The 24,999-nt window shown below is 52.0% G+C and overlaps 2 protein-coding genes across 53 annotated transcripts in view; one reads left to right on the top strand and one right to left on the bottom strand.

Moving 5' to 3' along the window:
* Positions 1 to 17,509, bottom strand: part of MED12 (mediator complex subunit 12) — a 23,318-nt gene extending 5,809 nt beyond the window's left edge. For 15 of the 50 annotated variants that reach the window (XM_085008340.1, XM_085008342.1, XM_085008370.1 and 12 more), the window contains exons 1-36: positions 17,385 to 17,509; positions 16,736 to 16,840; positions 16,337 to 16,528; positions 16,041 to 16,200; positions 15,179 to 15,360; positions 14,879 to 14,989; positions 14,496 to 14,750; positions 13,984 to 14,130; positions 13,726 to 13,825; positions 13,464 to 13,600; positions 13,111 to 13,242; positions 12,400 to 12,526; positions 11,716 to 11,945; positions 10,916 to 10,996; positions 10,613 to 10,783; positions 10,265 to 10,409; positions 10,048 to 10,098; positions 9,602 to 9,720; positions 9,270 to 9,413; positions 8,132 to 8,295; positions 7,789 to 7,920; positions 7,116 to 7,343; positions 6,794 to 6,938; positions 6,519 to 6,639; positions 6,048 to 6,149; positions 5,833 to 5,946; positions 5,406 to 5,581; positions 5,048 to 5,227; positions 3,923 to 3,994; positions 3,335 to 3,468; positions 3,005 to 3,166; positions 2,617 to 2,728; positions 2,357 to 2,446; positions 1,489 to 1,598; positions 1,122 to 1,257; positions 708 to 869 (exon numbers count right to left, since the gene is read on the bottom strand). In XM_085008340.1, coding sequence (XP_084864466.1) covers positions 708 to 869; positions 1,122 to 1,257; positions 1,489 to 1,598; positions 2,357 to 2,446; positions 2,617 to 2,728; positions 3,005 to 3,166; positions 3,335 to 3,468; positions 3,923 to 3,994; positions 5,048 to 5,227; positions 5,406 to 5,581; positions 5,833 to 5,946; positions 6,048 to 6,149; positions 6,519 to 6,639; positions 6,794 to 6,938; positions 7,116 to 7,343; positions 7,789 to 7,920; positions 8,132 to 8,295; positions 9,270 to 9,413; positions 9,602 to 9,720; positions 10,048 to 10,098; positions 10,265 to 10,409; positions 10,613 to 10,783; positions 10,916 to 10,996; positions 11,716 to 11,945; positions 12,400 to 12,526; positions 13,111 to 13,242; positions 13,464 to 13,600; positions 13,726 to 13,825; positions 13,984 to 14,130; positions 14,496 to 14,750; positions 14,879 to 14,989; positions 15,179 to 15,360; positions 16,041 to 16,200; positions 16,337 to 16,528; positions 16,736 to 16,840; positions 17,385 to 17,483 — 5,028 coding nt within the window. In that variant the 5' untranslated portion in view covers positions 17,484 to 17,509. The remainder of the gene's footprint in view (positions 1 to 707; positions 870 to 1,121; positions 1,258 to 1,488; positions 1,599 to 2,356; positions 2,447 to 2,616; positions 2,729 to 3,004; positions 3,167 to 3,334; positions 3,469 to 3,922; positions 3,995 to 5,047; positions 5,228 to 5,405; positions 5,582 to 5,832; positions 5,947 to 6,047; positions 6,150 to 6,518; positions 6,640 to 6,793; positions 6,939 to 7,115; positions 7,344 to 7,788; positions 7,921 to 8,131; positions 8,296 to 9,269; positions 9,414 to 9,601; positions 9,721 to 10,047; positions 10,099 to 10,264; positions 10,410 to 10,612; positions 10,784 to 10,915; positions 10,997 to 11,715; positions 11,946 to 12,399; positions 12,527 to 13,110; positions 13,243 to 13,463; positions 13,601 to 13,725; positions 13,826 to 13,983; positions 14,131 to 14,495; positions 14,751 to 14,878; positions 14,990 to 15,178; positions 15,361 to 16,040; positions 16,201 to 16,336; positions 16,529 to 16,735; positions 16,841 to 17,384) is intronic. The other 35 variants (XM_085008346.1, XM_085008350.1, XM_085008376.1 and 32 more) reach the window with 3 other exon arrangements.
* IL2RG (interleukin 2 receptor subunit gamma) lies at positions 17,314 to 24,999 on the top strand. 3 transcript variants are annotated; one of them, XM_085006313.1, is made up of 10 exons: positions 17,314 to 17,640; positions 20,740 to 20,805; positions 21,393 to 21,462; positions 21,693 to 21,846; positions 22,076 to 22,260; positions 22,465 to 22,604; positions 23,003 to 23,162; positions 23,721 to 23,817; positions 24,060 to 24,129; positions 24,487 to 24,999. In XM_085006313.1, exons 4-10 carry the CDS (start codon positions 21,785 to 21,787, stop codon positions 24,670 to 24,672), a joined length of 900 nt encoding a protein of 299 aa, XP_084862439.1. In that variant the 5' UTR covers positions 17,314 to 17,640; positions 20,740 to 20,805; positions 21,393 to 21,462; positions 21,693 to 21,784; the 3' UTR covers positions 24,673 to 24,999.

Below are 24,999 nucleotides of genomic sequence, written 5' to 3'. Positions count from 1 at the left end.
AGAAACAGGAAGGCAGAGAAAGAAAAGGCAGCAAGAGACTGAAGACAGAGAGAGAGACAGAGACAGGGAGAGAGAGAGAAAAAGAGGATGAGAGAGACAGTCAGAAAGAGAGAGGCAGAGACACTCATGCAGATAGAGAAAGATGAGCCAGGAAAAGAACGAAGAGGATGGATGGCTGTGAGAATGGGTGGGACTTTCGATTCTGAGCTCATCGTGTCCTCTTCTCCTTCTCCCTCCACTTCTCCGTAACAGTGATTATGGTTACCCAACAACTACTGTAACTGAGAGAGAGGAAAGAAAACTGCAGAGATGGGTGGATGGTTGTGGGGGGTGGGAGTGGAGAGAAACACAGGGATAAAAGAGATATGGGCTGTCAGCCAGGCGGAGAGGTGGGGTGCAGCCAGGCGGACAGGAGGCAGGTGGGGCAGAAGAAAGAGGAGGGTGGGGTGCTGAGAAATGGGTGGTATGTGCAAAGGTGCGTGGGGTGATGAAAGAGACCAAGGAAAGACAGTGAGACTCCTGAGCTGGGGAGAAGAGACGCGAGGAAAAATTAAGTGATTAGCTCAACACCCCAGGGATGGCTCTCAGCACCGACAGAGCCTGATGAGCCTCTTAGAGCTATAAGGTTAAGGCAGGGGAGGCTCTGGCCTGAAATGGAACAAAGGTGGAGGGCGGGGAGCAGGAGCAGGGAAGACAAGGGCACATGCCTCTTTCTTGAAGATGGAGTCAAAGCCAGCAATCTTGTTGCCCTTGGTGTCGATAAGGGAGCCCTGCGGCTCACATGTGATGACGTCTCGGGTCTGTTTGGGCAGTGGCAGTAGCTGGCGAACTTTTTCCAGACTGTCTGACTGGCGCTCCCCCAGCTCTTTCTGCAGGAAGACGGGATAAGAGTTCAAGGACAGAGGAAAAGAGGGGCCGGAAGTCTCAGGGGACAGCAGAGCAGCTGGCACAAGACACTCAGTAAATCCTTGCCGTCCAAATAACAAAGAAAACACGGACATGCAGGGGAAGGGTAGTGGACTCTGGGCAGCACGATGCCGATGCCCCTGAGGCGGGCCCACAAACAGAGAGGGAGCCGAAACTCTAAGTCCGCAGGCCTCGCCCTGGTTGCTTCCACGCACCTGTAGTTTCTTCACCAGATTCATGTAAGCACGTTTGTTTTCCTCCATGCTTCCTTGGGAGATGCTAGACATGTCTGCAGCCAGGGTCCCATTGATGAGCACACTCAGCATGTCCAAGACGGTGGTGAAGAGCTCGCTGTGGCAGGAAGGTGGGGAGAAAACCAGAGAAAGAGGTTCAGACAGACAGAGACCTCGGGGTTGGACACAAGCGGGGAGCAGGCACCAGGACCGTGTGGGGAACCCCGGACCGCGGAGTCCGCACTATCAGCCACACCAATTGTGGCGGGTCTGGCGGGTCGTGCACCTGGTCTGGGGAAGGGGATCCTCTCGGGTACACCACTGGAGGGAGGGGATGGGGATGCTTTACTTGTTGGACTGCATGTCGACAGTGCCGCTGATGATGATCTCCAGGAGGAGCACAGCCCACTCCGTGGTCTGCTGGGTGCTGCGCTGCACCGTGTCAAACATGCCCCCCACCTGCCAGGGCCACAACAAGTCAGTCAGATGGCTCAGGGGCGGAGGCCAGCACTCAAGGATTAGAAGCTGGGTGGGATGTGACTCGGGACACCTGAGGTCAATGTTCCAGCTGGACCTACGATGTGCTGCAGGATCTCAGGCCAATGACTTAATTCTTGACATCTCTGGGCCTCATTTTCCTTACTTATATTTCATTTCATTTTTTGGCTTTTTAGGGCCACACCTGTGGCACATGGAGGTTCCCAGGCAAGGGGTCCAATTGGAGCTACAGCTGCCAGCCTATGCTGCAGCCACAGCAACGTGGGATCCGAGCCATGTCCGCGACCTACACCACAGCTCACGGCAACACCGGATCCTTTACCCACTGAGCGAGGCCAGGGATCAAACCCACAACCTCATGGTTCCTAGTCAGATTCACTTCTGCTGTGCCACAATGGGAACTCCTCGTTTTCCTTATTTATAAAGTAACGGGAGTTGGACTAAAGGATGTTGGGATTCTAGTCAACATTCCACAATAGGTGTCTAGGGCTTCTTGGGCCCAGTCAGAATCTAGGATACTCAGGCAGGGTCCCTGCAAGGAGACAGTGTCCTTAACCACCTTCAGGTCCTGCGTCCTTAGGAGAGCTGGGTTAATACAGAAAGACCCAGAAGAAGAGCCTGGGCCCTCCAGCCTCACCCTTGCCTCCCCAGGCTGGGGCTTCTTTGTCTGCAGTCCTAGCCCCACCCCTTTCCTTCTTCTCCCCAGCTCCCTCTCTCACCAGGTTGAGCCGCAGTTTCAGTGCCTCGTGCATTAGCTGCTTTGGCTTGCAATCGTCTAAGTACTGGTCATCTCGCCAATTGTTCACAATCTAAGACAGAAATAAGGACAACACATAGCTCAGGGATCTCCTCATTTCCATGCCAAGGCACCCAGGGTGTTCTTGTCAGAAAATACTGGAGATTCAGAGTATGTAAGTGGCCTCTTGGCTGCAGCCTTCTCTGCCCCCCCTGCCCGGCTCCAGGGCCCAGAGGCCTGTACCTGGCGCACCTGGCTGTAGAGGGAAGTGAGGAGTCCCTCACGCTGCTCATCCTGCCCCTTCAGACATGTCAGCACCAGGGATAAGAAGGGCTGCTGGCTCAATAGAGACATGCTAGAGATGGGAGAGAAAGACAAGACAGGACCCTGGGTTGGAGATCAGGCAATGTCCGTCCAACCTCATTCCTCCAAGCCCCAGATTCTACCCTCTTAAGATCTAACCTCTTGCTCAACCACGCCCACTCTTACGCTCTGATCGTCTTTTTTTGCTATGATCCTAATGCTCATCCCCCTTGCCCCAACTTTTCTTCTTTTCTGGGCCTGCCTCCCCTCCTTTCTACCCTCTCAGTCCCGGTACCACTGCCCCACCCCCGCCCAACAACCGCTTTACCTCTTCTGCTTTTGTCGGTCGCGTTCTTTGCGGGAAGAGGAACCCAGGTGCTGGCCCTTCTCCAATTCTTCCCCAGCAGCCTTTAACACATGGCCCTGGACTGAGGTGGGCAGTTTGGCAATGAGGGGAGCCACCAGCCATACACCAGAACGCTCTAGGGAGCTGGAGAGACAGTGTGCACAAGGTTACAGAAGAGCCAGGCAAGGTTGGGCCAATCCACCCTCTCCTTTCTGGATGGACATGCCTGGAATCTCCAGGTGGCTAAACTCACTTACACTACCAGAAGAGAAAACTCGGAAGGGGATAGGTCCTAACACGTTTCTACCCAACCTGAGCACAGGCTTGGTCTTGCTGCTGCTGGGCATGTTGCTTGCAGTGTTTCCAGAAGATGACCCTGTCTCTGCTGACTGCTGGAAAACCTCGATGGTGGCCTTGGCGATGTTCTCTAAGAGGGAGTTCATCTCCTGGGGAGGATGAGAGGCACAGGGGTGCTAAAAAGGTAACTGCGGCTGAAGGAAAAGAGCTGGTAGGAGGGCTGGGAGATGAGGATGCAGGAAGGCGCCTGTGGAGGCTGACGGGAGGGCAGGGATACATCTCTGCTGGGAGTCGTGCCCTCTAGCACCTCATGTTTCTCCAACGCCCCCAACTTCTCCTTTATATACCCCCTGACAACTGTGGCTGTAGAAGCAGCCTCTACCACCACCGCCGCTGCTGCTGCTAACCCTCCCCATGGCTCAGAGCCCCAACCTTCCCAATCCACTTCCCTTATCATCCATCCGCTCCACACGCCTGCCAACTTCCCATCCTGTCGTATCTCCAGAACCCAAAGGTGGCACCTACGTTCTTCCACGGTGGCCCACCTCCCTGATATGTGTGGCTGGAGGGCTGGGAAAAAAGAGGGCCCAGGCCCATACTCACATTGTTAGGTGTCTGCTTGATCATGAGCTGCAGCTCCAAGGAAGACTGGCGCATGGTCCACTGGTCCAAGTTCTGTGACAGAGACCCCACCCACAGGCTAGTCATCATCGTGTCACCCCAGTCATTCGGCACCCCGAGGCCAACTCCTGATCTCTCACAACCCTGAACCACAAAGGGCCAGAGGTCTGAAAGGGAGTTCTATGTCCCCTCATTAGGAACGATCATACCTAAGTAACCCAAAATGGCTGAAAAATCTCTCCCAGTTTAAAAGCGGTTCTGGAAAGATTTCACATCTTCCCCCAGTTTCCTGTTCCACAGCCTCACATTCCTTAGCATCAGGAAGTTCTGCTTAATGCTTAACCTAAATCTTTGATGTTGAAGTTGAAGCCTGCCACTCCTGTTCTCAACCAGCTGCTCAAAGTGCTTTATAGACCTGAAGGCTAGTCTTAGCTAATCTCTCTTTGGCATTATCTCCTCTGGGCTGAAAAGGCCTCATTCCTTTAGCTTTTCCTCAATGTCTTCAACTTTCCACCTCCAATCACATGAACGTCTGTAGCAGCGAGACGAGGCGTAGGCAATCTGGGCTTGTACACTGACCCTAAACTTCCTAACCAAGGGAGTTACTGAACTTTGGGCAAGTTACTCAACCTCTTCAAGCCTCAGTTTCCTCGCTGGTCAAACAGGGATACTCATACTTACTCTGCAGGGTTGTAAAGAGTCGAGAAAATCTACGTGCGTAAAGTGCTGAGCATGGTACCCAGCATGAAGCAGCCACCTGATAAATAGCAGCTCTTGGGTTGGATCACTGTTTGTTACTGGGCCATGCCCAGCACGCCAAATATACAAGGCCAAAAACTAGGCCTCCTGGATGCTCTGCCTCCCACTCATAAGCTAGAGTCTGACTCCAGACAGTTATGCCCTCAGCCAACAGTTAGCTCTCGAGTCCAGACCATACCAGCTTGACTTCAAAACCCACGCTAGAGATGTTTCTCTCATCACCTTTTGCCCACATCCTCGTTTGTCCTCCTACTCAACTGCCCCCCTTGTTTTCCCCAAGGTTCCCATCGTTGCACCCCAGGCTCAGGCCCCAATGTTTCCCCCAAGACCCCCATCACCTTGGCCTACCTGGAGAATACGCTTAATGCGTTGCCGCTGGGGGTTCTCCCCATCCTCGTTGTCCAGCAGTCGATGTGGGTAGCAGATGAGCTGCATGAGGCGCTGGGCCTGGGCGCTGCTCAACACCGGGTCTTGCAGGTCGTTGCTGTCCTCACACAGCGATTTAAGGCAACGCTCTCCTACCCATTCCTGAGGAAGCCGAGAATCAGGGCGCCTGGGCAACCAGTGACAGGCTTAGGAATAAGGGGGATGGACTGGGGGTTGGTGAGGGACATGATGTATGTAAGGAGGGGGCATGATCACGGCTGAAAACAGGACTATGTTATATAGTGGCATTTAGGAGGTGTGGGGGGAAGGTGAGACTGACCTGCTGGCAGATGCTGCGTAGCACGTACTTGGCATAGACATCCAGACTGGCTGTCTCCACAGAGATGTTGCGGCCACCCTGCCTCCGACCGCCACTGCCACCTCCTCCCTCCTCCTCTGGAAGTTCTTCTGTTCCTCCTGTCACAGTGAAGCCTGAACCCTTCAGTTCCGCATCCCCTGTGGTTCATGGGCAGGAGATAGGGAGGGCAGAGTGAGATCCGAATGCTGTGTGGAGACCCATCCCGGACCCACAGAGGCAGCAACTCCCCAAGTCCTTCCCTATGGGACAGAAATATACTTCTCTCCCTCCTCTCCTCCCAAAAGGTCAGAGAGACCACCTTCAGGAGAGAGAAAGACTGTCCTTTGTAGTTTAGCTAGCGCTCCACCCTATACACACTTCTGGCACCACTCCCTTCCTACCCCCATACCAAGTACAAACACAGCCTTGAGAACAGCAAACACAGCTCCATCCACGATGCGGTTCTGGGAGGCAGCCAGCAGGTGGCGGTCACAGGAGGAGCGTATTCCTACAGTAGGCTTGTCTGCGGGAGGGAGCCCAAGTCAGGGGCAGCAAAAGTAGAAACAGTGGGGGTGGGGTGGCCACACTTTCCACGGCTGGCCGGCTTGGATCGGGGTCACTTACTTCCGTCTGACTGGCAAGGATTGAGTTGAGGTGTCTTGAAAAGGTGGAGGAGGATGCGGCAGGTAAGCCGGGCCCCGGGCTCAGAGTCCTGTTCACTGCAAGCTACAGAGAGGAAGACAAAACAGAAGGGAAAGGATGAAGATGCCCTGTACATGGGTCTGGGGGTGGTGAGGGGCTAAAAGGGGGGTGGTAAGGGGCTAAAAGGGCAGGCGGGAGGAGGGAAAACAAGAAAACGTTGGAGGAGAGGTGGGGCAGTGATCTGTCCTGCGGTATAAGGGAGCACCTCGAAGAAGGGTCAGGAACCGGAAAGATCAGAGCTGCAAAGGCAGGGTTAGAAAGAGGCCCCTCCCAGCCTGAGGCACACCACAGGACTGGCCTCTGGGGCCACCAGGGAACAGCCAGAGTGCTGCCATCAAATGTGTGTTGAGATTTGGGGTCTAGAAATTCTAGGGTTACGGATTGGGAGTTCACCAGCATTAAGGAGCGAAGGGATGGCTGCACAGCGAATCAGGTCCTCCAGGAGCAAACACTGCCGAGCGATGAGGATGGCAACAAAAGTAGCCAGGGAGTCATGAAAAGACAGGTCACTGACCTGTAAGGAAAAAGACACCAGGACTCAGCGTGGAGGGAGGGTGCCTACTCAGAGCGCTTGGCCTCCACTCTGCAAAAACTGTCCCTCCGCTCACTTGACTACTGGGAGCAGCCCTCTGCCCGGTGCCCCAGTGTGCCCCCACCCCCAGTCTCACATCTACATTGCAGAGGAGATCGTTGAAACCACAAGTGCCATTGTTAGAGGAACAGCACAAGGCCTTAAGCACTCCCAGCCACTCTGCACTCAGAGACTTGCAATAGCCGGTCAACTCTGCACACAGGATTGCGATGTCATTCACCCTGGGGAAAAGTACAAATGCCCTCAGGAAAGACCTTGTTCTGGCAAAACCTCAGACTCATTAACTTTGCATCTCCACCCTAGCCAAAACCAAGGTTGCGGTACCTCCCGGACATCTCATCCCTCCCAATATCAGGCGGGAGCGTGGTGCCCAAGTTGTCACTCCGTACGCCCCATACCTATCGGGATCATGGTGCCCCACACAGACGTGCATAAGGGCATTGCAGACAAAGCTGTAGCGGTTAGCAGGGTTCTCACTAAGACTCTTGCCTAGCCCCGTGTAGGTGAAGGTGTGAGCGGCAGGGTTCTCCAGGGTGTCTATCATGAACTCGGGTGCCCAGCGCATGTTAGATTCTGACGGCTCCACATTGCAGTAGATGGTGTTCTTCACTTTGGAGCAGAAATCGCTGCAGGGGTGGGGGAAAGGAGAGAGCAGGGTTGAGGAAGGGCTGGTGAGCTAGACGGTTGGTCAGGGAAGGGGAGAAAAGAAAAATAAAAGGAGAAAGTGAGGGACCAGGCGCCTTAGGGCCAGAAAAAGGGATATGGGACAAAGCAGACGGACTGGGCAGGAAAGGAACCCAGTGAGAATAAGGCCCAGGGGCCTCTGGAGGTGGTGGTGGTGGGGAGTCGGGGCAGGGAGGAGCGTAGGCCCCACAGACACAGGCTGGAGGAAAGGCTGATGAGGAAAGAGGCCTGCTCTCAGGAAGCAAGAACACGCAGACGACACAGTCCCCCAAAGACTCTGCAGAGACAGCAGGGTCCTGGGCTGTGCTCTGCTCCTGAGTTGGGCAGTAACGGGAAGGAGATGGGATGAGATCCCACTCTCTACCCCTTACCTTCCACCTCTCTTACCTGAAGAGCTCCCCAAATTTGCTCTTTAAATGGCTACAGGAGGTGTACAGATCATAGAGATAAGCAAGGATACAGCGTTCTGCGGAGGAGCCATCAGACCGGTTCATCCCATGCTTGACGACGCCACACAGCCTGTTGCGAGGGGGCAAGGTCAGGAAGTGCACCCGGAGCAATGGGGGCCGGGATGCCAAGATTCCTGTCCCTTGGCAATACTCTCCCCTCCCCGCCTGAATGGCACGCACTTCCTTATAGTGAGAGCCAGCCCCACACGTTCTTCGCAGGCCACTTCCACTGGCCTTCACCAGGGCCCTGAGGGTTTTGGTTATTTGGAAGCCCTGCTTACCCCTCAAAGACCTGAGCCATCTGGTCCTGGTTGAGGATGAGGCAGGCGTGATAGTGCCGCAGGACAGCCACGATGCATAGGCACAGGCTGGTGGTGTAGCTGCCCACCAGATCCGAGGATTTGAGGAGCAACTCGGCCTCAACTACACTCAGTTCATTCAGTAGCTAGCAGAGAGAGTAGGGGTTGAGGGATGAGAAAAGGCCTTGGGTATTATACATAACCCCCCTTTCTGTGAGAAAACTGGAGCCCCTTACTACTGGAGCTGCCTCAGCATGGAAGGGCCCTGGAGCATATGTCACCGTCCTTTATTAGTGACACAAGCTAAAATATCTTTTTTTTTTTTTTTTTGTCTATTTGCCTTTTCTAGGGCCACTCCCGCGGCATACGGAGGTTTCCAGGCTAGGGGTCTAATCGGAGCTGTAGCCACCGGCCTAACCAGAGCCACAGCAATGCGGGATCCGAGCCACGTCTGCAACCTATGCCACAGCTCATGGCAACGCTGGATCCTTAACCCACTGAGCAAGGCCAGGGACCGAACCCGTGTCCTCATGGTTCCTAGTTGGATTCGTTAACCACTGAGCCACAACGGGAAGTCCTTTTTTTTTTTTTTTTTTTTTTTTTTAATAGGGCTGCACCCGTGGCGTATGGAGGTTCCCAGGCTAGGGGTCGAGTCGGAGCTACAGCTGCCGGCCTACACCACAGCCACAGCAATGCCAGATCTGAGCCGCATCTGCGATCTACACCACAGCTCATGGAAACGCCAGATCCTTAACCCACTGAGCGAAGCCAGGGATCGAACCTGCGTCCTCATGGATGCTGGTCAGAGTCACTTCTGCTGAACCACAAGAGGAACTCCCACAGCAATAACCTAACCAGTCCCCAGGATGCAATCCTCTGAACTCCACAGTGGGAGGACAATCTGTGCCCAGTGCTCTAATCTGTCTCTCGGGCCTCCCCAGGGAGCACTTGAGTCTCTATTCCTGCTGGCTTATCTCAGGGGCCATGGGCCACTCCCCCCATGCTAGTCTTCCAGTCCCTCCAAATCGCCTGGGACACTGGCTTGAGCCTCTGCTCTTGTTCCTCTGACCCTGTACAGCACAAACTCCTTCCTCCGCCCCCATCCCCCCAACTTCCCCACCTGAATGGCAAAGTCGATGAGGCCACTGATGCTGAGTGAATATTCCATGAGGTCGAAGATGAACTGCACATGCTGCACCAGAGGCAAGTGGTACGACATGCCAAGGGCAAAGCTTGTGATCTGCTCCAGAACATTCCGGGAGACCTAAGGGCAGTGGGAGTGAGATGGGAGTGGAGCCAAGTGGGAAGAACCAGGGAAGCAGGAAAAGGATGCTAGTAGACAGGGATGCGACCGGGAGGCTTAGTCTGCTTGGGGGTGGAAAAAAAGATCAGAAGGAAAGGAAGACGGGACAGGATGCCAGAACATGGGGAGGGGACTGGACTTAGGCCCACCTGAGCTGTGACCTGGTGTTGATCATAATGCGAAAGGTGCTGGAACTTAGCAAAGATATCCTCGGCAGTGGGGAAGGCTTCAGGCCGGTTGCGTCGCCGCTTCTGCCCATCCTCCCCACCTGAGGGGACAGTTGAAGAGGACCAGTCAGGACAGGGGATGTAACTAGGTGACTGGGAGTGGGGAGGGGGGTACGGAGAGAAGGCTATGGGTGGGGAGGGAAAGGGGAAGGACGGGAGGGTGGGAGAGAGGGAAGGAAGGAAGAGGGAAGAGGTGAAGGGAGGCTCAAGGAAGGGGTGGGGGAGGGCTGAAGGGAAGGGGACAGTGAAGCACAGGTTTGGAGGACCACAGACTATGTGGACCTTAGAGGAATACGTACAGGGAGGTGCTAGGTTGAGGGAGGGAAGGGAGAGGGAGGGCGGGCAGTATGGGGCTTACTGTGAGGTACCTAAGAATGTCAGGTCTCCAGGATTCAGAGGCACAATAGGAGCAAGCTGGTCTGCAGAGGGGGGGAATGAGGGGGGAAGTTTCAAAAGGACTAGAGCTCTCAGGAGACTCCAAGAGACAGGACATCGGGACATGACTGGGAGTTCCCTATGCTGGGGAAGGGGAGACTGACTAGGGCACTCTTTGGGGGAGATCTGTTTAAGGCACCTCAAACCCACCAGTTTCCGCTGTCCCCTTGCGGTTCAGAACTTTCAGGATATCCTTGGTAATTTTCTTGATGGCATGGCGGGCATCATCTCGCTGCTTTCCCACCCCAAACAGTACGACCAACCGCTGGTTGCACTCATGGCTGCATGACTCCTCCTGCATCCCAGCGGCACCATCAGACTCCGGCACGAACTGCTCTCCCTCCTCTTAAAAAGCATGCTCCACGCCCCTCAGCATCCCAGTGCTCAAGCCCTGCCCAGCATACCACACCCTCAAGAACAGCTCCAACCCCATGGCACAGTCCTTGGACAGAAACCTGGGCTCAGAACAGAGGGTCACAAAGTGGTGGGGAACGGTACCTGGGGGATGGGAAAGTGCGTGGCATATTGCACATGCCGTGGCTGGTCATAAAGAACCCCAAGGGTCCCTTCTAGCTTCTCCTTGGGTGGGGGCTTCACCTCCTTCTCAACATCTGGTTTCTCAGGGGACGGACTGCCCTTCCCCTCACAGGGCATAGTAGGGGAGAACAACTACGAGAAAGGCGAAAGGGCAGAACGGTTAGAGGAAGACAAAACGGAAGAGGGGGCATAAAGAAACTCCCCAAAGTGGCACAGTGGGAGGTGTCTGGGAGCTGGATTCTTCCACACCAGGATATAACTTACTGAGAAATCAGGCTTCTCCATGTCCTCAAAGATCACACTGGAGTTATGGTCGATATCCATAGACTCTGAGAGCCCTGGATCCTGAGGGCAGAGAACAGAAGCAGAGTCGCATTAGCCCCAAGGAGCTGCTCCCCACCATCCAGAAAAGTCGACTCAGAAGTTGGAGACAGGACACCATACTGGGAAGAGCACAAGATCCACATCCAAGCCTTGACTGATCACTTAGCCCCCATAGGCCTTGGTTTCATTTAGCGTTATTTTACTTTTTTTATTTTATGATTTTTATTTTTTCCATTACAGTTGATTTACTCATTCAGCTTTAAAATGAGAATAACAGGAGTTCCCGTTGTAGCTCAGCAGTAACAAACCCAGCTAGTATCCATAAGGATGCAGGTTCGATCCCTGGCCTTGCTTGGTGGGTTAAGGATCCAGTGTTGCCATGAGCTGTGGTGTAGGTCACAGACGCAGCTTGGATCCCGTGGTGCTGTGGCTGTGGCCTAGGCCAGCAGCTGTAGCTCTGATTTGACCCCTAGCCTGGGAACCTCCGTATGCTTTGGGTGTGGCCCTAAAAAAAAAAAAGACAAAAAAATGATAACAATACCTCAACGAGGCAGTTGTGAGGATCAAATAATAATAATAATAATAATAAAATGATGTGAGAGTGCTTGGTAAATAAACTATGAAGCGCTAAGCAAATCCTACCCTCATCACTGGGTAAAGGATCCTCAGATTACTTCAGGAGCCAGGAAGAGGGGACTGTACAGGAAGAAACAATCTAGGGTGAGGAAAAGCCAGCTCACCTCCAGCTTGCTGCTGCTGCTGCCCTCAGCCTCCTTGCGCTCAGGGTCATCAGCAGGGTCATCAAAGGGAGAGGGAGGCCGGGGACCAGGGGCTCCAAAGGCAAGGTCCCCTCGGGAGATGAGGGTGCAAGTGTACATGTTGTGGGAGAAAACATCGTGTCGAATCAGTTCACAGAAGAGCAGTACCAAGTTAAAGAATTCCACCCGCTCACTCTCACTTCGGGGGTCCGCTGGAGGGAGGGAATGAGAAAAGATGAGTAAGGGAGCATGGAAGACATGGGCAGAAAGCGAGAGGGACACATCTAAGGTAAGATGCTCCTAGGGTACCTGAAATAGGCAGGAATAGGAATGACTCAAAACCCCCCAACGCCCCCCAAACTGTTGAGGGACAAAGTATGCTTGGTTATCCTACCTCCTGCCCCCCCATCTAATAAAGGAACACAGCATTTCTGCTATTTATACATGAAAACGCTCCGATCCTAAGCACTTGTTTTTATTCTACTCTTTATTTCTCTACTCTGTTAAACTGTAAGATGATCAAAGACTAGAATTATGTCCAAAGACATTCTGCATAGAGCTCAAGCTAAGATTATATCTCAGAAGGCCTTTCATTATGCTTTCTGATGACAGGGGTGGGTAAGGGAGTCTAGGCAGAGGTAACCAGAAAGTAGCAGGGGTCCATACTCAGCATGGGAGCCTGTGTGTCCAGAAACTGCAGGAGGACATCCTGGAAAATGGGAGCACTGGGTGCAGAAAGGGAGCCAGAGGCAATGGAACCCTTCTCATCTGCGGCTTCTGATTCTCCACAACGCTATAAAATGAGAGGACAAACCATAGGGCTGGGTTTTATCTGTTTCTTCACTCATCCACGTACAATCCTTGAACAACTGCCTATCTCCACGTCCCCCTGTTGACTCCCATTTTCTTTTCTTTCTTTGTTTTTAGTCTTTTTAGGGCTACACCTGTGGCATATGGAGGTTTCCAGGCTAGGCATCTAATCGGAGCTGTAGCCGCCAGCCCACACCACAGCCACAGCAACGCAGGATCCAAGCCGTGTCTGTGACCCACACCACAGCTCACGGCAACGCCAGATTCTTAACCCACTGAGTGAGGCCAGGGATGGAACCCAAGTCCTCATGGACACGAGTCGGGTGCCTTAGCACTGAGCCACGATGAGAACTCCTTGACTCCTATTTTCTTTAGCGCCTCCAACTGCAGCCTTGATCACTTCTCTAACTCTGACACTGATCCACTCATTTCTATTTTTGCCTCATGTCCTCCACTTTCCCTGTACGTTCTCTAACCACTTCTTACTCTCACACCTTCAACATTGGTCCCACTATCAGCTCAATCTGGCTCCAGGCCCAGCTGCCACTCCCTGCCGGGCCCCCTAACCTCAGCCTCGATCTCTGCCTGTCTCTTCTCCAGCAGCTTGGCTACCACCATAGCGCGATGCCGACCAGAACGCTTGCAGCTGACAGCCCATTCACACAGTAATGATACCACAGCATCATCATCTGAGGAGATCTGGAGACCAAAGGAAGACGGAGGTGAGTAAGGCAGAGTTGGGGACAAAAAACTGAGTTCCAATTTCCCAGCGATTGGGCCCCATCTTAAAACATTCTAGGCCCAGTAAGACCATCTGTCTCTTCAGACATCCTCTAGTTTTAGTGCCTCACCCCTCCTTCCCGTCAAATGTACTGGTGCTCTTGCTGTTTTTCCCTCCTCTTCCCCGTCTTGCTTATTACCTCGTGTCCATCCTTGCTGGGCCCCAATCCAAAAATTCGGTTACAGAGGGAGTCAAGAGAGTTGCTGAAGTCAGAGCGCTCAAAACTATGGCTGTCCAGCACTTCCAAAGTATGGAGCACCCGTCCAATGGTGAAGCCTAAAGAGGAAAAGCGGTAAAGGGGACTTAACCAGAGGCTTACTCTGACTCTCAGATCTATATGTCATTACCATCCCCACCCTTTCCTCAAACACCCTTCTTACTGCCTGTCCTCTGGCACCCACCTGCAGTAGCTTCCTGGCACTTATCAAAAGACCAGCGAACCTCAACGGCCTGTCCTCGCTCCTTGATCTGCTGCTCGATCTCCCGCAACTTTGCACGGACCTGCCAAAAGGAAGGTTTTAAGGATGGAGCAAAGCATACAAAAAGGCTAGGGCTCCAGGCTAAAAGCATAGTAGTAGGCTCCAAGTCACTAGTTCTGAAAGAGTAACTTCAGCCTCTATATCCAAACCTGCGGTAAGCAGGCTACTGGTCCAACTTACCTGCTGAGTGAAGGCACTGTTGCCCTCTGGCATGGGCAGGTTGGAGGGGGCAATAGGCAGGTGATCGAGTGGTGAGCCAGTCTTGATTCGGCTATCAGTCAGCGAGTAGTGCCAAACCAGGGCACTAGGACAACACAGGAGGATGGTCTGCCAGACAGGAACAGCTAAGTCAAACTCGGTTACCATGGCTACCTTTCCAGAAGCCCATCATAAGACCCAATGCTTCGATTTCCAATCCAAAGTTATTCTGAGTCCCTAGGGTGGCATCACTCCATCTCTGAGCCCCTCCCCTCATCCACTCTCCTCCAAAGGCTTTGGGCCTACTATGTAGACCTGGAAGGGAACTACCTGAAAAGGAACTATCGCCCCATGAATGAGCAGCCAACAATTTCCAAGCAAGTACTCAGTGCCTACTCTCACCTCCAATTTAGAATCCCCCTATTTTCCAGGACAGGCACCTAATTCTTCTCAAGAGGTCTCTTAATACTTCCATAGGCCCACCGAGTACCTACCTGAAGGATACAGCTGAGGCCAAAAACCAGGGGTCGGTGCTGAGGACACATAAGCAGGTCACTAAAGGGTGTAGAGGGTGTGCTGCTAGTTGGGGGCTGAGGAGCAGGGGTGGTGGGTAGTGTGCTTGTTGACTGAGCAGACATCACATGAGACGAGTGACTGCTCACACCATCCAGCTGCAGGGCCAGTCTCCGGGTACAGAAGTAGGCAAGGCGGCGGGAGAGGTATGCAGACTGAACAAATTCCCCGGAGTACTGTGAAGACATGACGATCAAAACCCCCCAGTTCTTTCCAAGAGACACTGCTCTCACGTCTTACTCCTCCTCACATCCTCCCTAGATGCTCCCCCACCCCTACCCCCTGGCCAAATCCTAGGCCTTACTCGAAGCAGCAGGGGCAGCAGCAGTTTAAGCAATTCATCCTCTCCAGGGCGGATTTTCTCAAAGCACTCAAGTACCCAGGTCAGGAACTCATGTCTGTCCAGCATTCCGTCCTGTGGGCACCAGGGGTGGGAAGAGGATTAGCTTTGCCTAGGGACTATTCAAGATGAGGCAGAGAAAGTAAATGAAAGGATGAAGAGAACCACACAAGTGGGGCAAGGTGGCAGGCCGATTCTGTTCTATGCTGGCAGAGTGTGAGATCAGGCTCAATCCCACGCCCTATAACAAGCTCTCCTTCCTACCTGAAACATGAACATGGCCAGCTTCTCGTTGTAGTCCCACTGCCAGATCGCCACCTCTACATCATGGGGCAAGGGCCCTACAGTGGGACCACAGCCCCCACTTCCGGCAGGCCCTGGCCGGTAGTATTCAGCCATCTTTTGCAGCTGCTCCCATAAGTACTTGGTGATGATCTGAGTCCACTCTAGGGGAAAGATGGGAAAACGGCTATTTTATACTGTCCCTCTGCTTAGAACATCTTGTCCCCTGCTCCCGTCCACAGTCACCATACTTCTAAATCCTATTCAGCCCCTTAGGCTCTAGTCAAATGCCACCTTCCTAAAGCCTTTCCAGGTGTCTCCAAAAGAAAGTAATCTTTCTGTTCACTGAGTCTCAAAGAAACCTTCTGCCTCCATTTTTTATGTTTATTTTATTAACTTACATATTTTTATTTATTAATTAATTTACATATTTTTAAAAATTTTGGCTGTGCTCGCAGCATGCAGACGTTTCCCGGCCAGGGATGGAACCTGTGCCATGGCAGTGACAATGCTGGATCCTTAACCTGCTGCACCACTAGGGAACTCCTTGCCTCCACTTTTGACATTATGTTCTATATTTAATCACGGGATCTGTACATATGCCTTGGCATCCCTACTAGACTCTAAGCATCCTAAAGGCAGGGATTAAGTAGTGGTTATCTTTATAGCCCAGTACATGCACGGAGAAGGTACTCAAGATACTCGATGTTTACTAATGGAGTGAATGCAAGATACAAGCAGAAGCAAGGAATATAGATGAGGAAGGAGAATAATCTCAAGGGTCTCTCTACCACTGCTTGAAGTGATCAGTGGTGGGACCCCTGGTGTTAGAGGACTTACTCACCCGTGAAGGGGTCAACGACATTTCTCTTCTTAACCTTGTTCTCCGAGATTGCTGCATAGTAGGCACAGGTCATCTTAATGAGCCAGGCTGCCCGCATCACAGGCACTGTGTATTTGGCTAAGTACCCAAACACTTCTTCCTTCTTACTGAAAATGGGGACCTGGACGGACATCACAAATAGTGAGACCTCCATTACCCCCATGAGCTGGCATTCATGTAGCTTAATCTGGGAATCGGAGGGTGCTTGGTACCCACACTCCACTCCCTGGCTTGAAGAACAAGAAATGGTATCTCACCTTTTTGGCTAGTTGTGTGAGTGGCTTGGTGCCAGCCAGGTCAGTGAACCAGGTGTTAATGGCACTCTGGGATCGTGCAGTCACCAGCCAGAAGTTGTCCTTCTGGTTCACTTGGGGCTTCCTGCGACCAGTGTCAGGGAGGGTGTTACAACGTAACTTCTCTGCAATAATGCTGCTGAAGTTGGAACTGATCTGAGGGAAGAAAACTACACCTCAGGGTGGGAAGAAGGGGTAGAGAGGTGGTTGTGCCTTTGATAGGCAAATGCCAATGTGGTAGCATGAGGTTATGAAGGAAAACTCAGCCATTTAGGTGGTCCCTTTAAGTCTTCCCAACCCAGGGCCTTTGCGCCTTCTCAAATTCTTCCAGCCTTTTCCTTCAGCTTGGCAGGGTTGTCTCACCTTGGCAGGATTGAAGTTGACGTTCTTGGCACTGCCATGTTCATCCCCAGAGACAGCGGGCTGGTTATTGAAACCTTGTTTTACATTCAAGGCTGTCAGTTCATCCTAAAGCGGGAAAACGACATGTTAGCCCCCCGCCACGGGGGGGGGGGGGAAGGTTGGTGGTGGGAGAGGGCAGAAGAGAAGGGAACATGGGGAGGGGGGAAGGGAGGAGGAGGATTCGGAGTAGAACAGATTGTTATTTAAAGCTAGGCCCTAACATTCATTTGGACCCCACCCTCACCCCCACAGTCACTAAGATTCCCAATCCCCCAGAGCTCACTCAACAGCACTCTTCCCCTGCGAGCTTGGAAGCAGAGCAGCCGTTGCTCACCCAGCTGCCTCAGACAACTTTCTGAGGTGTGTGTGTGTAGAGGGGGGCGCCTCCAGCGTGGCCCCGATATCACTCCCAGCTGGCACCCAGGAACCACCCCCCACCCCCACCAGATCCTACTCTCCTACGCCAGCCCACTTTACTCTTCCCCCTTTCGGGACTTTCGCTCCCGGCGAACCGCCCCGCCCCCCCCCCCCCCCCGCCAAGCTTTCAGTGCTTCCTCTTCTGCCGATCGCTGGCCCCCGGCCCCTGGGGAGCCCGGATTTTTGAACGTACCTCCTTCTGTTTGGGATCTTGAGGGTACACATCCGGAGGCCCCAGCCGCGGCCGCTTCAGGGGCCGGTGTTCGTAGCTCAAGATCCCGAAGGCCGCCATCTTGCCCAGCCCGTAGCGCCAGAGGCGCCAGCCGGGCCCGGCCGCTGGGGGAGGGGGAGAGGGAGCCGAAAAGGGGGGCAGCGGAGGCGAGGACGGCAGCCGAGAGACAACAAGGGGGCACGTTAGAAACTCTCGATCATTGCCGGAAACTACCGAGGTAAACCGAGGGACGCCGGGAACCGTCGGACAATACCGACCGCGGGGTAGGGGGGGGAACGGGGGCGGGGCCCACCCGGCGTGGGGCGGAGCTCGGCGCCGGGGGAGCTTTTTCTGCCCCGGCGGCCGCAGATCGACTTCACTCAGTCAAGATCTTTGCGACATTCGCTAACCCTGTGCTGGACTGGGGATGCGAACCCGCGAGGCGGGAGGCGGCCACCGCACCGAGCTCCGGTTAGAATTGCGTTCCCAGCACCTCCCTCCGTTCCCGGCCTAGAATAAATAAGTGCTTGATCGTCTGTGCGTTTGTTGGGAACTCTGCCTTTTCCAAACTGCTTCTTCATTTCTCAGGTTCCGCATCTGAAAAATGGGTGTACTAACAAACACTTCCTTCAAGGGACTGTTGTGAAGATTAGAAACGATGTATGCATAAGGAAACACATATTAACCCCCCCCCCCCCACACACACACACAAAGGTCGGCTCTAATCCCTCAAGGTCCCTATGGTCTAGCACTGAGGTTCTTAACCTCTTCTGATTCAAAGTCCCTTTAAAATGCGGTGGAAGCTACGGCCCTTCTTCCCAGAAAAAAAAAAAAAAAAAAAAAGCACGTAGAGATATACAAAACGTTAGACACTTTCCACGGAGATTCTTACACACACACCCCTCCACGAAGTTCATCCATATATACTCCGAAGATTCAGGAACTCCAGGTTAAGAACGCTTGCTCTATAGAAAGAGGCACCTATTAAGTATCAGATGCTTTTCAGACATTATCTCTTTTAATCCACAAAAGCCCCATGTGTTAGGGATTATTATTGTCTCCATTTTGTAGATGAGGAAGCTGATTCTCAAGGAGTGGGAGTTGGTTTATATAGCTACTGAATAACAGAGCTGAGACTAGGGTTTTTTTCCTTGACTCTTCTTTAAGTGGTATATCATATCATTGGCTATTCTATTTTTTTACCTGCTTTTTAATTTAATTTTATTTGCTTTTTGTAGGGCCGCACCTTCAGCATATGGAGGTTCCCAGACTAAGGGTCAAATCCGAGCTGCAGCTGCCTGCCACAGCCACAGCCACTGCAACAGGATCCTTAACCCACTAAGTGAGGCCCGGGATGGAACCCGAATCCTCATGGATACTAGTATGTCAGGTTTATAACCCACTAAGAACTCCCCCTGCTTTTTTAAATTGAAGTATATTTGGTGTACAATATTGCATAAGTTACGGGTGCACAGTATAGTGGTTCGTATTTTCTAAAGGTTATACTCCATTCATAATTATAAAATATTGGCTACATTCCTCATGTTATACAATATATCTTTTTAGCTCATTTTATACGTGATAGTTTGTATCTTATAGTCTCCTACACCTAAACTGTCCTTCCCCCTTCTCGCTTCTCCCAGTGTAACCCCTAGTTGGTTCTTTGTATCTGTGAATCTGCTTTTTTGTTACATTCACTAGTTTGTTGCATTTTTCAGGTTCCACATATGAGTGATATCATACTTTTTTTTTTTTTTTTTGTCTTTTCTAGGCCGCTTCCCGCGGCATATGGAGGTTCCCAGGCTAGGCGTTGAATCGGAGCTGTAGCCGCCGACCTACGCCAGAGCCACAGCAACGCGGGATCCGAGCCGCGTCCGCGACCTGCTCTACAGCTCACGGCAACGCTGGATCGTTAACCCACTGAGCAAGGGCAGGGATCGAACCCGCAACCTCATGGTTCCTAGTCGGATTCGTTAACCACTGTGCCACGATGGGAAATCCAGTGATATCATACTTTTCCTGACTTTTTTTTTTTTTTTTTTTTTTTTTTTTTTTTTAAGGGCCGCATCCCTGGAAGTTCCCAGGCTGGCGATCGAATGGAAGTTGCAGCTGTGCTACACCACAGCCACAGCCACACCAGATCTGAGCCACGTCTGCAACCTACGCCACAGCTCACAGCAATGCTGGATCCTTAACCCAGAGAGCGAGGCCAGGGATTGAACTGGCATCCTCATAGATACTAGCAGGGTTCATTAATTCCTGAGCCACAACGGGAACTCCTTGACTTGATATTCTTTTTATGATGGTATTGCCTTTTAGAGAAAAGAGGGTTATAATACAGGTTAACAAATAACAATAGATAAAAATTATAAAGCTAGCCAATAACCAATGAAAGTAACAGTAAGAAAATGTTATTGAATCACAATGGGAAGATAAATTAATTTTGACTGGGGAGAGAAAAACATATTGGAGGAGGTAACCCTGAGGAATTTTAACCCACAGAAAATTAGGGTGGATAGAATATAAGCACAGTGCCTGACATACATACATACACACACACACACACACACACACACACACACACATATATATGTATATATATATATATTTTTTTGTCTTTTTGCTTTTTCTAGGGCTGCTCCTGCGGCATATGGAGGTTCCCAGGCTAGGGGTCTAATCAGAGCTGTAGCCACCAGCCTACGCCAGAGCCACAGCAACGCGGGATCTGAGCCATGTCTGCGAACTAAACCACAGCTCACGGCAGACGCCGGATCCTTAACCCACTGAGCAAGGGCAGGGATCGAACCCACAACCTCATGGTTCCTAGTCGGATTCGTTAACCACTGCGCCACAACAGGAACTCCTTTTTTTGTTTTTGTTTTTGTTTTTTTGTCTTTTCCTGGCACATATTAAAGTCTCAATAAATGTTTACTAAATAAATTCTTTCTGTAAATAGTATCTCCAGTCAGCTCTCTGTTTGGGGGGTAAGATAAGTCTGGAAACAGAATGAAAAATGGATTAGAGAGCAGGGGGCCTTTAGAAAGAGAGGCAAGTTAGTGGGTTCCGGTAATAATCATGACTAGAGGGAATGAAAGATTGATTTATCACAGTGGCTGTGGCCATGGAAAGGAAGACATTGCTGGGAGAAACAACACAAGTAAAGCTGATTGGATTCTCAGGGTGAAAGAGACGGGGGAATTGAAGATGACTTTGAGGTTTCAAGTCTGGATGACTGAGAGGGTGATGATACCATTAACTGAGATATGGAACACAGGAAGAGAAGCAGATGTGGGGGAAGATGAAGAGTTTAAAGCTAGTATTGTTCCTTTATTTGCAGAATCTACCTCTAAGTCAGACCTCCACACCAGTCTCAACAGGGACGCTGCTCCCACAACAGCTAAAGGTGGATATTCTGGTCTGGATTAGGTCAGAGGAAAGAGCTATAGATGTGCCCACAGGAGCCAAGACTGTATGTTTCATCTGGCCAAGACAGTAGAGCTTTGATAGTGGTGTCAGTGTGATTGAGCCAAGGAAGGGGCATAGCATAGGATAGGGGGAGGTTCAGACCCTCCACTACATGGGATTAAATAATTTAGAAGAGAGGTGGTTGGGAATGGTGGTGGTGGTGAACACATCCTTCCTGGGATCTAGGTGGTCTGAGGATTTTTGAGCCTGTGACGATATTGGATACCCAGCTTTCGTCTCTGCTTAATACCGGTTACAGTGGTGGGGTTACATCTACAAATTAGATTAACACCTAATCTCCCAGAGGATTTAGCCTGTGTCATAGCATACATTGGCCACACCCTCTTGTAAAGCCCTGGTTTCTAAGGTTCTTTCCACCGGAAGTCATGACAAAAGGAAATGTGTGGGTGGGGAGGGGTAGTGGGTAAGGGGCCCAGGTTCCTGACACAGTCTACACCCAGGAAACAAGGAGTAAGCGCCATGTTGAAGCCACCATTGCCAGTCAAATCCCTCTTATTCCTGCAGCTGCCTCTGCTGGGGGTGGGACTGAACCCGAAGGTCCTCACGCACAGTGGGAATGAAGACATCACAGCTGGTGGGAAACTGGGACGTTGGGGGTAGGGTTGGTGAGCCGGGGGAGGCTGGCTGTGGGAAGGGGTCGTATAGAATTCTGGAACCTGCCACTGGACTATTAGAAGGATGTGGGCAAAATTTTAGAGTACTGGGGGGAGGGCAAGGGGAAGGGTTCCCTGCCTAGTGCTGCTTCTTCTTCTGACCATCATGTCTTCCCTTTGCCTCCCCCACTTCATTTTCTCCCCGTCCTAGATTTCCTCCTGCTCTCTACACCCCCTGGGACTCTCAACGTTTCCACTCTACCCCTCCCAAAGGTTCAGTGTTTTGTGTTCAATGTTGAGTACATGAATTGCACTTGGAACAGCAGCTCTGAGCTCCAGCCTACCAACCTAACTCTGCACTACTGGTATGAGAAGGGAAGAGGGGATATAGCACAGGGGAGGGAGGAAGAGGCGCTGGGCTAGATGTGAGAGATTGTGTGAGGACCAAGAAAGAGGTTAGCCAGCATCCCAGGCTTCCCACTATATTCTCGTGGGGTAAGTCATAAGTCAGTTCGTAGGAGCTGAGGCTGGACTGTGGAATCTGTGGTATTCACATTTACCTCACTGTTATTCTTCCTTGAAATCCTTCTCTAGGTACAAGACCTCTAATGATGATAAAGTCCAGGAGTGTGGCCACTATCTATTCTCTGAAGGGATCACTTCTGGCTGTTGGTTTGGAAAAGAGGAGATCCGCCTCTACCAAACATTTGTTGTCCAGCTCCAGGACCCACGGGAACCCAGGAGGCAGGACCCACAGACGCTAAAACTACAGGATCTGGGTAATTTGGAAATGGGGAGGGTCAAGGGATATTGTGGGGGTATTGGTGTATGTAGAGTGGTATTCTTGCACCATAAGGGTACTTGGGCAGAAAAGAAGAAGTGAGGGATCCAATGGGGTCGGGAGGAGGGATCAGGAGCACTGCCCTCAGGATCCTGACTTGTCTAGGCCAGGGGAATGACCACACACGCACACATATCTCCAGTGATCCCCTGGGCGCCGGCGAATCTGACCCTTCGCACCCTGAGTGAATCCCAGCTAGAACTCAGCTGGAGCAACCGATACTTGGACCACTGTTTGGAGCACCTCGTGCAATACCGGAGTGACCGGGACCGCAGCTGGACTGTGAGTGAGTGGGAACAGCAGCTGGGGCTGAGCAAGTGGGGATAAAGGATTCAATCAGTCCAGTAGGAAGGCTTGATTCCCAGCTCCTATTCTCTGCATCCTGGTGCCTCTGCCCACCTTCTCCCCTCCTTGGACTCCTTTCTCTGTCGTCACCATTAAATTTTCCTTACTCTTACCAATAGCAGACAGACAAGTAAACAAAAGCCGAGCCTTTAAGGGGATCTGGAGAGGAGGCAGTCAATTCTAGCCAGTGAGGGGAGCGATGAGGCTTGAGTAGTCAAGAGAGGATGGAGAAACTGGGAAGAACCGGAGGATGACCTGGGGTGGGAGGGGCAGCAGTTTTAATTCTCCCTTCTTTTATAGACACCCAACTTTCTCTCACCCTCTTTCTCCCCAAGGAACAATCAGTGGATCACAGACAAAGCTTCTCTCTGCCTAGTGTGGATGCGCAGAAGCTCTACACATTCCGTGTTCGGAGCCGCTATAACCCGCTCTGTGGAAGCGCTCAGCGTTGGAGCGACTGGAGCCACCCGATCCACTGGGGCAACACTTCAAAGGGTAAAATGGGCCCACTGTGCCACTGACGCATGAGACCAGTACCCCAACCCTTGTAGCACCGATGTCTTTGGCTCTACCCCTAAGCCCCCAACTTGGTGACCCATCTCCTCTGACTGTTCAGCTCCAGACAGGGGTGTTCTGTGTAGGGCTAGATTGGTGGTGTGTTGTTAGAGTTGGGGGGGGGCGTGGATTGAGAAGGAGGTTGAGGGGGTACTCAAAGGGGAGAGAGAACGTATCATAAAATTTCCCTGCAGCATGTCCAGAAAGCCTGCATGGTGAAACTGGCTTTGGAACCAGGCAAATCTAGGGTCTAAATCTGCCTCTGCCACTTCTTACCTCCTTGACCTTGGGCACATCACTCAGCTCTTTGATTCTGTCTCCTCCTCCATAAAATGGCGTTACTAGTTGCTCCCCGCCCCCCTCAGGAGTTGTGAGGATTAAGTATATATTAAGGAAGTGTTTAGCACAGTGCCTGGCCCCAAGTTGGAGCTCTAAATGCTGGCATACAGTAAGGGCATTATAAATATTAGTTCTCTTTTCCCTTCCTCTTTTCCATAGAGAATCCTCTGCTGTTTGCATTGGAAGCTGTGCTTATCCCGCTTGGCTCCATGGGACTGATTGTCGGCCTCATGTGTGTGTATTGCTGGCTGGAACGGTGAGCTTTTGGAATCCCGGAATAGTGAGGTGGAGGTGGCTGGAAATAGTAGAGGAGGGTTATTACAGGGTCTCCAGGAGTAGAGGGTGGGAGGGTAAGGAGTGAGAGGGGTTCTCCAAAAGATCATGGTGATGCAAGGAGGATGCAGGCATGGAGAATGCAGAATCACTTCATTCCATATGGGAGAACTGGGAGGAGGGTAATAACCGATGTGCTCCTGCTCCCTCTTTCTGCCCCCTCAGGACCATGCCCCGAATTCCTACCCTCAAGAACCTAGAGGATCTGGTTACTGAATATCATGGGAACTTTTCGGTGAGAACGTTGTCATAGGCAGACTGCGGTCTCGTCAACGGCCAACTGCCTGCCTGCTAGACAGGCAGAGTAGGAGGGCATAGGGGAGGGGTGGGGCCTGCACTAACAGTCAGGCAGACCGGTTGGGGGAGGGGCTAGACAGAGACAGACACCCGGGAGAACTGATCCTAGCTTGGTGGAGGCAGATGGAAACAGTGGTCTTGGGGGCCCAGCAGTGTGTGTGTGTGTGTGTGTGTGTGTGTGTGTCTTCTGTAATCACAGTGGTTGCAGATGTTGTGCGTGTTCCCTTGGCACAGAGCCTGGGTCTTTTACTTCCTGCTCCTAATTGACCCCTGACCTGGAGATATCTGTCTTTAGGCCTGGAGTGGTGTGTCTAAGGGATTGGCCGAGAGTCTGCAGCCAGACTACAGTGAACGGCTCTGCCACGTCAGTGAGATTTCCCCAAAAGGAGGAGCTCTTGGGGAAGGGCCTGGGGGCTCCCCCTGCAGTCAGCATAGCCCCTACTGGGCTCCCCCATGTTACACCCTGAAACCTGAAACCTGAGCCCTGAAACTCTGACAGAAGAACCCCAGGGTCCTGTAACCCTCAAATGGTACTAACTTGCCCTTATCCAACCAACCTGGGTCCAATGTTCACTTCGCCCCCCTGTGGCTAATTTTGAATTTTGTGCCCCCATAACTGCCCCCTCATTCAATATGTCCCACTCGAGAATTGCCCCTATGCCCTGTACATGTTTCTCATCTCCCCCAATCCAGCCCTTCCTCCTCACAGCATTGCTTTCACGCATGCATCCCTCCTTCCCTCTTTCCATCTACCCTTCAATTGTTCCCCAAAATAATGAGAAATAAAATTTCTGTTGATAATCATCAA

The sequence above is a fragment of the Sus scrofa genome, chromosome X (genome assembly GCF_054392235.1).
Source record: "Sus scrofa isolate SSC_HxYL_T2T_F1_AM1 chromosome X, Sscrofa_HxYL_maternal_Yorkshire_Landrace_v2.0, whole genome shotgun sequence".
NCBI classification, from domain to species: Eukaryota; Metazoa; Chordata; class Mammalia; order Artiodactyla; family Suidae; genus Sus; species Sus scrofa.
This window is presented reverse-complemented; position numbering and strand designations above follow the sequence as displayed.

Bases quoted from the DNA above. Each gene is read 5' to 3' on its own strand.
- IL2RG (XM_021079497.2), top strand. From the start codon at position 21,785: ATGAATTGCACTTGGAACAGCAGCTCTGAGCTCCAGCCTACCAACCTA. The intron at 21,847-22,075 runs GTATGAGAAGGG...ATCCTTCTCTAG, and splicing joins AACCTAACTCTGCACTACTG to GTACAAGACCTCTAATGATG. The intron at 23,818-24,059 runs GTGAGCTTTTGG...CTGCCCCCTCAG, and splicing joins GTGTATTGCTGGCTGGAACG to GACCATGCCCCGAATTCCTA.